At 43.6% G+C, this 15,147-nt stretch overlaps 1 protein-coding gene across 2 annotated transcripts in view; it reads right to left on the reverse strand.

Annotated features, from left to right (window-relative positions):
- Positions 1-2,171: 2,171 nt before the first annotated feature.
- Positions 2,172-15,147, reverse strand: part of LOC111238251 (RAC-gamma serine/threonine-protein kinase-like) — a 16,052-nt gene continuing 3,076 nt past the window's right edge. The window contains exons 2-13 of one of the 2 annotated variants that reach the window (XM_022767678.1): positions 12,584-12,709; positions 12,342-12,453; positions 10,571-10,715; positions 9,799-9,930; positions 9,445-9,510; positions 9,115-9,183; positions 7,843-7,965; positions 7,604-7,732; positions 7,016-7,230; positions 4,982-5,069; positions 3,105-3,207; positions 2,172-2,294 (exon numbers count right to left, since the gene is read on the reverse strand). In XM_022767678.1, the coding sequence (XP_022623399.1) occupies positions 2,209-2,294; positions 3,105-3,207; positions 4,982-5,069; positions 7,016-7,230; positions 7,604-7,732; positions 7,843-7,965; positions 9,115-9,183; positions 9,445-9,510; positions 9,799-9,930; positions 10,571-10,715; positions 12,342-12,453; positions 12,584-12,709 (1,394 nt within the window). In that variant the 3' untranslated portion in view covers positions 2,172-2,208. The remainder of the gene's footprint in view (positions 2,295-3,104; positions 3,208-4,981; positions 5,070-7,015; positions 7,231-7,603; positions 7,733-7,842; positions 7,966-9,114; positions 9,184-9,444; positions 9,511-9,798; positions 9,931-10,570; positions 10,716-12,341; positions 12,454-12,583; positions 12,710-15,147) is intronic. The other variant, XM_022767679.1, reaches the window with a different exon arrangement.

Genomic DNA, 15,147 nt, shown 5'->3' on the forward strand with positions numbered 1-15,147 from the left:
TGCAGCCAACGTGATTGGACTAAATATATTTGGCTGCAGCCCCACTGGGGTCCAGGGTCGGGTCTCGCATACCAGGAAGTGGATCCGTGGAGACCTCTACTCTGCTCTCGGGGGGTGGAGGACCAACAGCTTGTTTCAGTCTGACTTTGTCTCTTAAATAAATTCAGAAGCTTTAAATCAGATTAGTAGAAGACGCAACTGAACCGAATCCAGATCCTCCATTTTGGTTTGATTTAGCGTTTGTGTTTCTGTCCAAAAACGTTTTCAGTGGCTAAATGTCAGAAACACAACGGAGGAAAACTCTGAGTCCTGAACGAGAATTTGTGAAACTGCCTGTTGGACTGATGAGGACACTGAGCTCACGTCCTCCGCTTTGTTTCCTGGGAATTTCCACCCTGGTGTAAACACTGTAATCTATTTGTGTTACAGGCTGATCACAGAGCTTTTCGTCTGGATACAGAACCGCTCAGAAGTCTCCTTTTGTCCAGCTGCTGAGTTCAACTCAACGTCTCAGTGTTCAGCTGCTGAAATTTCAATAAAAAACTTTTTAAAAACTTTTGACCAGAAGCTTAAAATAAATTCAAATTTGACAAGTTTAAGGGCAATTAATTAATTAATAAATAAATAAATAAATAAGAGAGTCAGGATTATAGCAGCACTTAGATTCATCCTTTAGGGAGATGAGATTTACATCATATAAATAAATATAGAGCATCAGAGGGGAGCTATTTGTAGAGAAAGCTTCGTAGCATAAATAAATTAAAATGAAAAGAGGGGTTTGTTCACAGCGCATGTCTGAGATCAGACGCAGGGTCGAGTCGTGTGGATTCACCTGCTGCACAAACACACACACACACCGAGTCTGAAACACTGGATCTGGTTTGTTTGGAGGGAACTGCCGACGCCAGCACGAAGAGCTCACACCTGCTTCCTGTGTGTGTGTGTGTGTGTGTGTGTGCGTGCGTGTGTGCTATGACAGCATAAGGTTGACCCCCGTGTCCCACATACATACAGTACATACATACATTACATACATACATTAAGCCACGTTTCCCTGTGTAAACATCCATTCCACTAATCCTACAGCTACGATGAGGAAACAGAAGAGCGGAGGTGAGGAGGAGGAGGAGGAAGAGGAGGAGGAGGAGGAGGAGGAGGAGCAGGAGGAGGAGGAGAAGCGGTGAGAAAGCAGAGAAAGGCCTCGTTCCCCTGCCGGCTGTGGAAAGCTGGAGCGGTTAGCTGAGTTTGAACGCGGTTGTGCTCTGTGGCGCCTGAGTGAACTGTGCAGTTTCTGGCAGTTTAGTGTTTCCTGTTTCAAAATAAAAGTAGAACTTAAAAGTAAAGCGCAAGAAAAAAAAAAAACAAAACAGAAAATGGGTTAAAAAAAAAAAAATATGAGAGCTAAGTAGTAACACTGCAACGATGAAAGGAATGATACAGACTCGTCCATTCTCGTTTTCTGTCTTTGTTTTTGTTTGTTTTTTTCTTTTCTTGTTTTTGAACCTGTCGACAGTGATGTCATTGCCATGGGATTGGGGAATGTGCGCTGCCATGGCAAATGTATGCGAAAGAAAATCTTTTTGTTTTTTTTGTTTTTGTTTGTTTTTGTAGTTTTTTTTTTTTTTTTTTGAGTGAACCACGAGCCATGCACTTATTCTCAACTAAGAATGACCCCTCACAACCCGAAACCCACCCGCCCTCTCCCAAAAAAAAAACACCCTGTCGGTATGATACGAAACATCTGCACACGTAAGGCAACATTTTTGGTTTTTTGTTCCCTAAAACGGCTCTTCCAAACCAAGTGCAAAAAGTCAAAAGAATAAGAAGAAGAAGAAGAAGAAGAAGAAGAAGAAGAAGAAAAGGGCAGAAACGACAAACAAACGAAAACAGATGAACGCAACCTGGGTCGACAACTGAATACTGACGGAGAGAAAAAAATAAATAACAAAAACATTGCCTTCTGCAGTAAATAGCGCTGAAAATGTAGGAGACTTATTTTTTTTTTTTTTAGTGTGGGGAGACCGGCTGGAGTCTATCCCACTGTGCAAAAACCTCTTTTAAAGTCCCTAAAAAGACTTTTCCCCCGTCTGCGAGGAGGCAGAGAAGGAGAAAAAGAGGGGAGACTGGTATTCTTTTTCCTAAAATGGCTACGTGTTTTCCTCAAAATGGCCACGAATGGGGACGATACTGGCTGCCGGGCCGGAGCGCTCACTCCCGCCCGCTGGCTGAGTAGGAGAACTGTGGGAAATGAGGCCTTCGCTCGTTGTCCGCCGCGTCCATCCCGTCCTCATCATCTGTGGAGACACAAACAGGAACGAACGTGGGAACGACAGTAAAGGTTAATCAATATCTGGACTGAAGTTGCTGATTTGGCAAAATTCAACATCTTAAACTTTGACCATTTGAAGTAAATTTATTGAGTTTTGTTCTTTTTTGCTCAGTGCAACATCCGTCTACATCAGCATCAATACTAATGACGGTTAGAAATATATTGTGAAGAAAAACTAACAAACAAATAATAATAATAAACTTTCTTACTTACAGTAAATATAAAACAGCTTTAAGATTCTCGTGGGACACTAAAACCTAGCTTGATTTTTAGCCATGTTAGCATCGTGGCTAAAAATCAACAGGTTCGAATGAGAAAAAGTCCAGACTGAAACGTTTAAACAGCCACTGAATGGACCGTCTGGTTACAGACGTTCATGGTCTCCAGAGGATTGAAGTTTGCAGATTTATTATCTTAATTTAACTTTGAGCATTTTTATGGTAAAAACAAAACAAACCAAAATGCAAATATAGAATCACAGTAAGTGTGAAACAGTGTTCAGATTCTCATGGGAAACTAAAAGCTAGCTTGAAGCTTGACTGTTAGCCCTGTTAGCATCGTGGCTGTTTCAGACATTCATGGTCTCCAGAGGATGAACCCTACTGACTTTAGGGAACCTCTGACTTTTCATTTAGAGACACGTATTCATTCATTTATTCCCATCGGCCTCAGCTGTACTTTGTGTTTGGTGCTAATTAGCAAACTGATGCAGACTGTTAGCATTTAGCTCAGAATCAGAAACAGGTGGGAATCGCAGACGTTTTGACGCCCTTACATTTTTCCGGCGGAGTGATGGTGATGGTCTGTGCTGTGAACTCCTCGTCGAAGTAGCGTGTGTCCGTCTCCGAGGTGACCTGGGGCTGGAAGGGCGGGACCAGCTGGAACAGACAGGAAGCAGGTGAACAAGGTGAGTTTTTCTTCTACAGCAGGTGGCGTCACTGTGATTACCGAGTTGGTCTGATGAGGATTAATGATCAATATTTGTCCATTACACCGGCAGCAGCAGGAAGTGGAGAATTAACACCAGCTGCTACAACAACTCTACTGAATACAAATGATCATATGGAGGTTTTGTTCTCTTCTAAATATAAAGATTAGGGCAGAAGCTAATGATCATTTTCAGTTTTGATTAATTTGCTGTTTTTTATTCCATTAAATCAAATAATCCTTCAGTCTATGGACCATCAAAAAATATAAAAAAATACCCATCAAGCAGCAAAGTTTCTTATCTGAGCAGCTGGAATCATTATTTTTGCTAGAAACGTTACAGAAACGATTTTTTTTTCTGTCGATCGACTAATCGATTAATCACATCGGCTCTGGCTGTTTATGATAAAAAATGATGCCTCATGTCACTTCCTGTTTGAGGGAGTCTGGAGGTTTGTTTACTCCTGCTATGACTCAGTGCAGCAGTAACTCTCCAGATGAAACCATCACTCTGTTCCATGTTCAGACGCTGCCTGGACACAGTCTGTGTTTTTCCACAGAGAAGAACTGGAACTACAGACTGTTTGATGGTGACGTTCGCAGTTTATTTGTTTGTTTTGTTTGTTTGTTTGTCAGTGGGATTAAGCAAAAAACAACTGAACCAACTGGCATCAAACTTGGTGGCGGGCTGGAGCGTGGGCTGGGAATAACCCGTTAAATTTTGGTGTCAATCTGGATTTTTTTTTTTTTTAATCACTTTCTTTAAAGGAGCTATTTGTAAGTTTTGCTATTGCTACATTGCTAACATTAGCATTAGCAGCTGTTTACTTAATACTCTAGAAGAAATGTTGCGAGTTCAGCGTCAAACTTTATTTTCTTTACTCACCAACAGCTGTCTCCCCTGTGTTTTGCTTCTATTTCTATCGCTTCTTTTCTGCTACTGACGTTAGCATGCTAACCAGCTAGCTCCGGCCCAGTCAGCCCGTCTCATCCCTTTCCGATACCGAGTCACTGTGGCGTCCAGCCTGCTTTGAAGACGTAGCTGCTCAGAGGACGTATTATAACCTCTTGTCTTGTAATCACAACAATGGCTGACGCTCTTGGCAACACTGGTCAGTAAACAGCTGTTAATGCTAACGTTAGCTATGTAGCAAGAGCAAAACTTACAAAATAGCTCCTTTAACATTGTGAGACGGGGCTTTTTTTGACTTTTATGTTGCCTATCATGTCAACTATTTATGACTTATTTATGACTTCACTGTGTTTTCTGACAAATATATATTTCCTCTTTCTTTTTCTGTGTTATTTACGACCAAGTTGGATATATTGGAGCTTTCAGCAAAAATGTTTTTCTAGTTCTCTAATAATTAAGACCTGGATGTGTGTGAGAACTGTATTAAAACGGCAGAAACTATTGTCTTAAAAATAAATAAATGAAATAAATAAAAGCCAAATCATATGCAACTCAATCAGGTGGAGTTTAAAAGTCAAATTAAACTAAAAGAAGAAAAAGCGTCGACGTCGTGTTCGGACCGTTTCCTGCTGCTGAAACCAGATGAAGATGAGGTAATTTTTTCTTTTCTGTTCTATTTTGGAGTTTTTATCCCAGCCAGACTTCTTTTGAAAAATTAGGTAACCCTGATACCAGAATATCTCAGGTACGCTTTTTGAATAAATTACCACTTGAAGATAAGATGACGTCTAGCAGCTAAATCCTGCTCTCACCTTCTTGTCGTAGACGTCCTGCCAGTCGATTGTGCCAAAGAAACTGTGTCGCATGATCTCCTTAGCGTCATCCGGTCCGCCGCCCAGTCTGTCAACCAACACAGAAGAAGAAGGAGAAGATGTTGAAGTCAGACATCAAACGCCACTCTTATAAAGTCTCCATCAATGGAACCAGAATATCCACCTGCTACTGATCCCAAAATAACCGGCTGGGGTGAGCCAGTTCGCCTCTGAAGCGGCAGTAGCCTCTTTTCACCGTGTTCTTCGTTAGAGACAGAAAACGCCTCGGGGATTATCAGAGTGGGAAATTAACAGCAGCCACCAGCCAGTCTTGTCCAACAGCACTTTCACTGAATACCAATTATCATTAAGAGGTTTTTGTTCTCCTCTTATCGTGGCTTAACGACGGCTGTTTAAACGGTGAAACGCACCGGGGTGAATTCTGGGATGTACAGGACAAATCATTTTTTTTTTTATTTCCTGTCCTGTGAATAAGGATCCGAGCAGGTTCAACAGGCCACAAAGGATGATGGATTTCCTAAATGTGTTTCGTGAACATCTCTGTGTCTTATTCGGGGTCAGGAGCTCAGATTTTTTTTAATCTGAGCCAGTGGGATTATACATCCCATCAGGCCCGGCAACAACACGGGTTTCCCCAGGATAATGGCTGCTTGGCCTGCTGCCACCCAGACCCTGGTAAATGGTGACAAGTGCATTAATGGATGTTACTGTCCTTTCATGGAAATTAAATTCTAATAAGTTGAGTAAAGTTCAGGAATCAAAACATACTGATACGTTTCCCGTCCTCTCAGATATTTCTACCACGAAGTCTGAAGTCAGTTCTTTCATCATGATTTGGGGAAAAAAGAAAAGAGATGAACCCAGATGAAGAACGACATGGACTCGAAACCATCACCCGGGCGCCGCCTCGCCAGCGCTAACTGTGACTGTGACGTGGAGTTCTGCAGCTCTGTGAAGTCCAAACAAAAACATGAACTTGTCCTCACTTCTTCTTTACAATGACGTGCCGTGTCAGCAGACCGCCGGCCTTTGTGAGAAAACCCCTCGTATGATCCTTGCGTCCGGCTCGTCAGGGCTCACGACCTCCTCCCTGCACGTGCGGCTCACGCCGGTTGATCGAGGCGCCTGCACTGTAGCTGTTGGACTGCTCACCGCCCGCTCACATGGCGAGCGGGCGGCAGGTGCGATGTTGAACCTTCATCAGCTGATAATCAAACCGCAGCAGGTTGCAGAGATGCTGCAGCAAACTTTAATTTCATCCTCTCACAACTTTAAAGTGTTGGCAGGGACGGTGAGGTGTATTTTCTTTTTGGTTTTAACCACAACAAGACGTGAAATGTGTTGATCAGCCTGTGAGTTCACAGTGCTGCTGGTGCTCCTGCTATTTTCTTTACTTGCTGCACAGAGCTGTCGATTCAGATCAGCTCACGCTCATATGAAGTGTGTGTGTGTGTGTGTGTGTGTGTGTGTGTGTGTGTGTGTGTGTGTGTGTGTGTGTGTGTGTGTGTGTGTGTGTGTGTGTGAGTGTGTGTGTGGACTCATAAACTGGCATCAACCAGCACAGTGGAGCTCGGGTCGTTGTTCTCTCAGGAAGTTTGTCTCTTTTGTTTTAAACCAAAAACAAAAATAAAAAACAGTGCTTGCTTAATTTTACTTTTATTTTGAAATATTTACTTAAAAATAGGAATATGCAAACACCAGAATTGGACAGTTTCTTGTTGTTTTTTTTAATTTGGAAAACTCGCTCTGTTCTGGTTTTTCCATCTTTGGTTTAAAGTAAAAGAACGAACAGCTTGAATGTTATTAATCAGCTCGTCACATGCGGGTGAAAAGAAGCGCGTGTCAGGGAGGAGGCCGTCGCCACGGGACAACACCTGCTTTTAAAGAAAAACGGAACGAAAAACAAGGTGTTGGTGGCGAGGACACTGTCAACGTCTCTGTGATCACGCCTCTCTCCTCTCCGTTAGCCCGGCGACAGTGTTCTCCTCCCCGCACGCCGCTCATGTGTCGTACCGTTTGTTGGGGTCCTTGATGAGGAGTCCCGACAGCAGCGACTTGGCGTCGGCCGACAGGGTTCGCGGGAACTTGATCTCCTCCATGAGGATGAGCTCAAACAGCTTCTCGTGGTCCTGGTTGTAGAACGGCAGGCGGCCGCACATCATCTCGTACGTCACCACGCCCAAACCCCACCAGTCCACCGCCCGCCCGTAGTCGTTGTCCTCCAACACCTGCGAACACACAACACAGACGCGACATGAATCTCTGCTGCACTTCCTCTGAGCGACCTGTGAAAACCCCGTTTTAACAAGCGTTGGTTCAAATGAGCGTTTTCCTTCCGATGAAGCTCTTTCTGACTTATTTGACATATTTGATTTCCTCTTTCACCTCTGTACGTTAAAATAAACTCCACTTAGGAGGAAGTGGGATTAGTTATTGACATTTTACTTTGTTGTAAAGATTTAGAAACGTCCACTTCGGCCTCGGTGGCTGCAGAACAGACGGCTCTGTTTGTAAATTGTAAACACAGCGAGTTTGAATCAAGTCCTGAAACAAAAAACATAATTTCAGTTCTTCATGTTTGTGTCTGGTGTGACCTCTGACCTCAGGAGCCAGGTACTCTGGTGTTCCACAGAACGTCTTCATCGTGGCAGTGTCGGTGATGCCTTCTTTGCAGAGGCCGAAGTCGGTGATCTTGATGTGGCCGTCTTTGTCCAACATGAGGTTCTCCAGCTGACGAGGACGACGAGAGAATAAAACAACGTGAACGTGTGTTTTCTTATAAACCCGGGCAGGTGTCTGATGTCTGACTGTCCCCAGGTGTGACAGCAGGTGAGGTTTACCTTCAGGTCACGGTAGACGATCTTGGCAGAATGTAGGTAGTCTAGAGCAGAGACGATCTCTGCACCGTAGAAACGGGTGCGGTCCTCTGAAAAAACTCTTTCTCTTGACAAGTGGAAAAACAGCTGAAAGACAAAAAACACAGGTTCATTCACCTTCATCACGTCTGGTTCCTTCATCCAGTGACGAGTCACTGCTGTTTATTCTCAGCAGAGATCAGTTATAGTCACCAGTCGAATGTGATCAATACTGTGGACGTCCGAGTGTTCGGGGGAATATTTCCTACGAACATACAGTCAACAGCGTCGCTGGGTCGAAGCCCATTTTAGAACCAGAGAGAGTCGTAATGTTTTTCTCTACAGAGACAAATAATAAAGACAAGACGCCTCACGCTGTCTCTGCTCATCAGACAGACATTGTTTTGTCTCAGGTCAACAAACCAACCAGTTCACTCTCGTCTGATAAATAACCAGCAATCAGACTGAAACAACACGTGTCACTGCGATCATCAATATCCTTCAAGCTCAGATGGCGAGGTGATCGGAACAGCAAAGAGGAGAAGAGTTTCTACGTGACGTTTGGTCTTGAAGATGATCAACACCGACAATAAAGAGATCTCAAACTTGATTAAATTAAATGATGCAGAAATCTAATTCCTACAAATGTCACTGAGCAATCAGCTGACGGACTCGCAGACGTTCACGATGGTCTGCAGAAAGAAAACATAATGCGTAAACACAAACCAGGAGATTTGTTTGTTTGTTTCTCCATATACTTGAGAGAGACTGCTAATTAAAGCTATGCATCATCAGTGGTCCAGTCCAAACGACTGCTGGTCATGTGACTAATAAACAAATATCATAAATACAAGGTTGTTTCTTTACAACAGAAGTTATAAAAAGACGCACGAGGAGATCTGTGTGTGAAGAGACACTGGATTCATGATTCACATTCATGCTTCGTGATCACTGGCTCGGTGGCAATCAGCTGACTAATAACATCCAATCATGTCCGTGCGGGTGGTCATTAAAACCTTTTCTCACTGTTGCTGCGTCGATGCTAACGCTAAAGCTGCTGCAGCTCCCTCCAGCTCATGAGCCGAGCCTCTGGCCGTCGTTGATTTAACTAAACTGATGAATTGATACCAGCAGCGCTCTTTAACCGCACCGAGAGCAGTGACTGCTTCCTGCTAACGCTCCCAGTCACACAACAGTCGTCAATAATCCTTGAAAATAACATCTATCAGCATTAAAAACAACTCGGCGACCTCTCACCTCTCCTCCGTTGACGTACTCCATTACAAAGCACAGCCGGTCCTTAGTCTGGAACGAGTACTTCAGAGACTGAAACACAATATATAAAGTCGTTGTTTTAACTCGGCAGCGCTCAGACGTTTGTTTCATTATTTTTTTTGAAGAACAGAAGCATGTGTGGTCTGAATCCTTCCAGCTGTTATCTCTGATATCAAAAGAGTCTTTGAGCCGAAGCTTCTCATTTCTAAACTCGGTGGACATTCATCCTAACACTGAACTCACACAGCAGCAGCAGCAGCAGCAGCAGCACAGGTGTGTATGTGTGCAATGTTTCCACACAGTGATACTCACAGTTAGGAATGGATGCCGAGTGTTTTTTAATACCCTACTTTCTGTGAGTGTGTGAGCAACTTCATCCTGCGAGGAAGGAGAGAAGAGGAGGAGATGAGTTAGGAAACAAAAGGAGCTTTTCGTCTTTTCCTCTGAAGGTTCAGGATGTAGCAGTCAGGGAGAGGTGCAGATGTGATGATGATGCAGCGATAATCATTTACAATATTTCATTACATGCCAAATATAAGACAGTGAAGTTAAATCTTTTCAATCCAGTGACAAAAAATCTGGCATCTGAATAAAATTAGGATTAAAAATGTTAAATTTACAAATCTTTACAAACAACAAATAAAAGCTGGCAAACATCGGAAGGACCTTGGCTATAATGACTTCCTTCTTCAAGATCTTCATGGCGTAGTAGGTGCCGCTCGCCTTCTCCCTCACCAGAATGACTTTCCCAAAAGTGCCTTTGCCCAGAAGCTTCAGATAGTCAAAGTCATTCATTGTCTGGACAAAGAAACAGAGGCAGGGAGTGAAGAAACTGGGTCTGCCACATTCAGTACACACACACACACACACACACACACACACACACACACAACACACACACACACACACACACACACACACACACACACCACACCAACGACACACACACACACACAAGACACACACAACTTCACCACACACTCCTGTTCAAAGTTAGACAGCATTCACTTTACAAGCTAAGCAGAAGATAAACTGGATCCAGATGATTTTGTTTCTATAAGTTGAGTGAAGTTAAAGCTCCTCCAGTGTAAAGGTCTGTGTCCATGTGTAGTGTGATTATAGATCAGCTCTAGCTTCTATATTAATACTGTGAAAGTATCAAAGCCTCAGTCCACAGAGAAATGCACACAGCCTGTATTCAGAAACTGAGCCTTAAAACCAGCCGTCAGGACTTCTGGAACTTTGTGATGTCACAACGAAGAAGTCACCAAGCCCCGCCCACCTGGACCCACCATCCAAACCTTTACAGGATTTGGTTTCTCTGAGTGTTTTTAACCTGAAATCTGCTTTATTTTTATTGGATCACTCAGAAAACAGTCAGCCAATCAGAGGAGAGGCTCAGAGCCTCCTCTCTTCTGAGTAACGTGCCGCCTGTCACCTTTCGTTTGTAGTGGCTGATGGAGGTGTCCATCTCCTCCTCGTTGACGTTCTCGATCTGGGAGGTGGGGCTGCACAGGATGCCCTCCTCCTCCTGCTTGGCCAGAGACTCGGCGACCATCTGGATGGCCTCCGCCCACTCGTCCCTGCAGGACACAGCAGCAGGTTAAAATACCGGCGGGAGACGTTCGTGTCTTTTCTTTAACGCGTTTCTTGCACATGTGACTTCGGCTTCAGACCAACTACGAATCATCAGAGTTCAGCTTAAAAGAGAGACTGCTAATTAAAACTGTAGTCTTCATTGTTCTGCAGTGACACGTGAGTCCTGACCAAACGACCTCTGGAGGATGTTATTAGCCTTTTTCTGTCAATAACAAACATCAGGTAACAAGTCATGATGTATACGTTATATTGTCTTTTGGTACGAAACCCTTCAAAACTTGGCGTCCAGCCTCAGCCCCACACCCCTGCTTCCTGTCTTTCTTCTCACTGTGTTGACTGACTCCTGTTGTGTCCACTGAGGAGAGTTTAACACGGTCTGCTTCAGGACGGAGAGCTGCAGATTTATTCGTTTCTATTTATTTATTTTGCCTCTAATCCACAGACATTCATTCTTTTCAGTTCTGAATTTAAGTTCATCTGTTAATTCAGTTTCAGCTCTGGTTTTCTTTTCTTTAGTTTCTTTCTTTCTTCTTTAAAAACCGCTGACCTGAAAACTAAATAATTAAACTTAAGAATAACGGGAATGATCGACGGCTGGTCGTTTTCCCTTCATCATTAGCTTAGAAAATAACAGCACTCAGTATTTCTCTGGATATTTTTAGATCTGTTTTTCAAGCCTGATTTCTCCCGCTGCTAAATTAAGCCTGTCCCAGGGTTTCTGCTGCTTCACCAAGTTCAATTTCAGACTTTTTAATCCCACACAGAAGACAAGTTCACACCTGTCTCACAGTCATTCCAAATATTAAAGTATGATGGAAAACCAGGAGGGACAATATTGGCTAGAATGAATTATTATCACATCACATTATTGTCTGGACTTCCCTGGAGTATGAAACAAACAAGACCAGGTCCGAACCTCGTACAGGACTGGACCGCTCCCTACATGTTGCCAGGTGACTTTCTACCATAATTAGCATATTCATGACATCATCACATCATATTTGAATCCTGCGCAGCTCTTTATCTCTCCTCCTCCTCCTCCTCCTCACATACACTGTTTTAAGACAGCAGCTCACAGTAGAGCCGTTCTCATTTGCGTGTGTTTCTGTTTCTGACTTGTGCACTGACTGCATTCAGATTTGGAAGTTTGAGACTCTGACTTGGAGTTTTTAATTAGTTTAATTACTGTGTTTGTGAGTGTGTTTCTTTGGCTATGGTGTCACACACAGTCAATGAACTCTGCTGTGTTTTTTTGTACGTTGGCAACAGGACAAGTGGCTCATTAAGACGACATGTTAACCAGCAGTCAAACCATTCCTACAGGACGATACCGGCGACTCTCTTCTACAGGAAGTAGCAACGGTTTGTCCAAAAAGATACCAGATGTGTTGCTAGGTGTTTTGTTTTCAAAATAAAAAAGAAGGTAATTAAAGGTCTGAAAAGTTGGTTAAGCGAGAGACAAAGGCCCCTGATGATATAATAAAAACTGTTTGTGCTAATTCAGGCGCTGCAGGTCTGATGGTTGTTCTTTGAGGCTTTTCGACGCCGTTCTGTCCAATCACATCAACAACAAACTGAAACTGCTGAGGAAGAGGAGGACGAAGGCTCACCTCTCGTCGGGCGTGTCGACATGAAAAGTCCTCTCGATGACGGTGGTCCACTGCAGGCAGCGGATGATGAAGGTGTTCGGCTTGGGCCGCTCCGTCTTCATCAGCTGACATTCTGCAGGTCACAGAGAGAGAGAGAGAGAGAGAGAGAGAGAGAGAGAGAGAGAGAGACTACAGCGTCACACAGGCGTTTGTTTTCAGCGTGTGAAGTATACGAGGACGAGGACGTGGCGTTGGCGTCTTACTTGCTACAGAGAAGTTGTTGAGCGGGTAGGCCAGGTCAGAGTCCTGCGGTTTGTCCTTGTAGCCGATGAAGGAGCCGTCTGTCTTCAGCAGGAAGTAGCGCGGTCGCCAGTTCTTGATGTACTCACCTGTGGGGAGGAGACAGGTTACATCCTGCTGCACTCACCTGTGTTTAAAGCTGTGTGTAGAGGAATGTGTGTTGTGTTGTATCAGCCTGATGTTCAGACTCCACTGTCAGTTTCAGTTCATTATTCAGTTTGAGACATGATTCAGTGTTAATGTTCCCGTCCCGCTGACGTCATGCTGAGCTAACGAGCCGTGGCTGCGGTGTTTGTGGCTGTTCTTCTGACACAGTGCGATGACGCCACGGCTCTTAATACGACCTACAAAGCTCTGATTGGCTTTGCTGTCGTCAATGAACACAACACCTACTGAAAACAACCCAGATCTGGGCAGCGGCTCAGAGGCCTTTACCCAGGCTCTGCTGGCACACACGTTTTACAATCGCTGCATCACATGTTGACACACTCGAACAAGAACAACGAGAGCTCCTCTTCCTTTCCTTCATGCGTTTTGGACAAAGGTGCATCACTAATAATGCATTTTAATCAATATGAAACAACAGTAACACAGTAGCAGGGCAGTGTTGTGTCAACCATTTGCAGGTTTTAAGTCTTTTATTTTGGTAAATTAATGCCTCTGTGAATAGTTAAAGTGTCAAGAATGAAACAAGCTCTTAAATATAATGTGCTGCAGTTGTTTCTTTTAAAGCAAACTACAGTGGTTTTCATGGTTTTCATGGTTTTCATGTCTTAATTTCACATCTATTGAAATTCAGTTGCAAACACCTTCACGATATGAAAAACAAAAATCATATTGCAATTATTTTGGCAGATTTTGCGAATTCAGTTGGACTTTTGCATTTCATTCTCTCTGAAAAAAAATAACTTTTTAAACTATGTTGTAATTTTTGTGAAGTCTTGTACCAAACACCAACATGTTCCTCTACGTCGGGAGAATATGATTTGTGTCTCGTCAGGAGAGAAAACATCAACAAAACCACACCTGCTGTAATGGACCACACTGGGTCATTTTCTGCTTTATATTATATTGTGGAATAAAATAAGTTCAGAAGTGCAGAGCAAATTTTACACTGTATAAACAAGACTTCAAATAATCCTCTTTGCTTTACATTTAATTTTCTTCTATCACAAGCTGTTTTGTTCCTTTAATTTGAAATTCATCCAAACATCTGTTTCACCTCCAGCTGCTGGTAACTGCTCTACGAAACACGGTGCGGCCATGACGTGTTCGTTCCCCCCCGACGTTCTTACTCATCAACTGATACCAAATTCTGGATACATGTCAGAGTCACATTAGCGTTAGCATCAGAGCTAACAAAAGAACAAGTTTCCCCAGAATCAAAGTGCGTCTACATCAGTGAGCAACGGCCGAGCGGCTTCAGCATCTCTCTGTCACAGATCCGATGACTCACACAGCTTCAACACAACAGAGTGAGGAAGGTGACGAAGACTTCAACACAGAGACAGAAACCACACAGACGTCAGCGACTGTTTCTGACTTCTAACAGCTCCACTTATAATCCACAGTTTGACTGGTCAGACAGGAAGAAGGTCGTTCATATAGTCACTGAATCATCTGAGCTGCAGATTCAATTGTTTTATGTTGTTTTACAATGACGCCATGACGGTCGTGTTCAATAAAACACAAATAAAGTTTATTCAAGAAGAGCAGCAACTCTTTCCTTTTGAAAACGTTTGACATTCGCTCAGATTAATCACTTTAACCAATTACCAAAACAGTAACGAGCCGCCAGGATACATTTAGGTGAGGAATGTGAAATGGCAACAGGAAAGATGGTGATTGATCAGTTGATTTATTGTCTGGAGATCAGCTTATTGATTAATTGACTGGGGGCCTGAGCCGCCAGGATGAAAACATTCGTACTCTCCAGAGGTTAACCGTTAGCGCTACATGGACGCTAGCCGCACATCAGGACGCACACGCATGAACAACACAATACACATTTCTGACATCGGCAGAGCTGATCAACAGTGTGTCCACCATCATCATCACCACCATCATCATCATCATTAGACTAAGAAGTGAGGAAGACTGCGAGCTAGCATACATGCATCTAAACAACGCACGATTGTTTCTGTAAATGTTTCATGAGGAACTGAATCTGTTTGTGTTCCGGTGAGAAACACTGAAACGTAAACGTTACTTTTCTTGGGTTTCAGCTCGACGGGACACAGAGGTGCGACCCGCAGCTCAGGTGGTGGAAGAGGTCGGCCATTAAACAGGAGGTTGGTGATGCGAGATCAACCTCCGCCCCTGAAACAATGTGTGAAAAGAAGTGGTCCCACCCCACACTTGATCTCCCATCCAATCAACAACCTCTGACTGATTTTGCTTTGTTTTAGTTTAAATTGATCCCTCACTGTGTTTCCTGTTTCCTACATCAACGGGAAATACATCACATGAAAGAAAGAAATATTCAAATTCAGTTCAGTTTCTCTGGTGACCCCCCCCCCCCCCCCTC

The sequence above is a fragment of the Seriola dumerili genome, unplaced genomic scaffold (assembly GCF_002260705.1).
Source record: "Seriola dumerili isolate Sdu_G_001 unplaced genomic scaffold, Sdu_1.0 BDQW01001246.1, whole genome shotgun sequence".
Classification (NCBI taxonomy): Eukaryota; Metazoa; Chordata; class Actinopteri; order Carangiformes; family Carangidae; genus Seriola; species Seriola dumerili.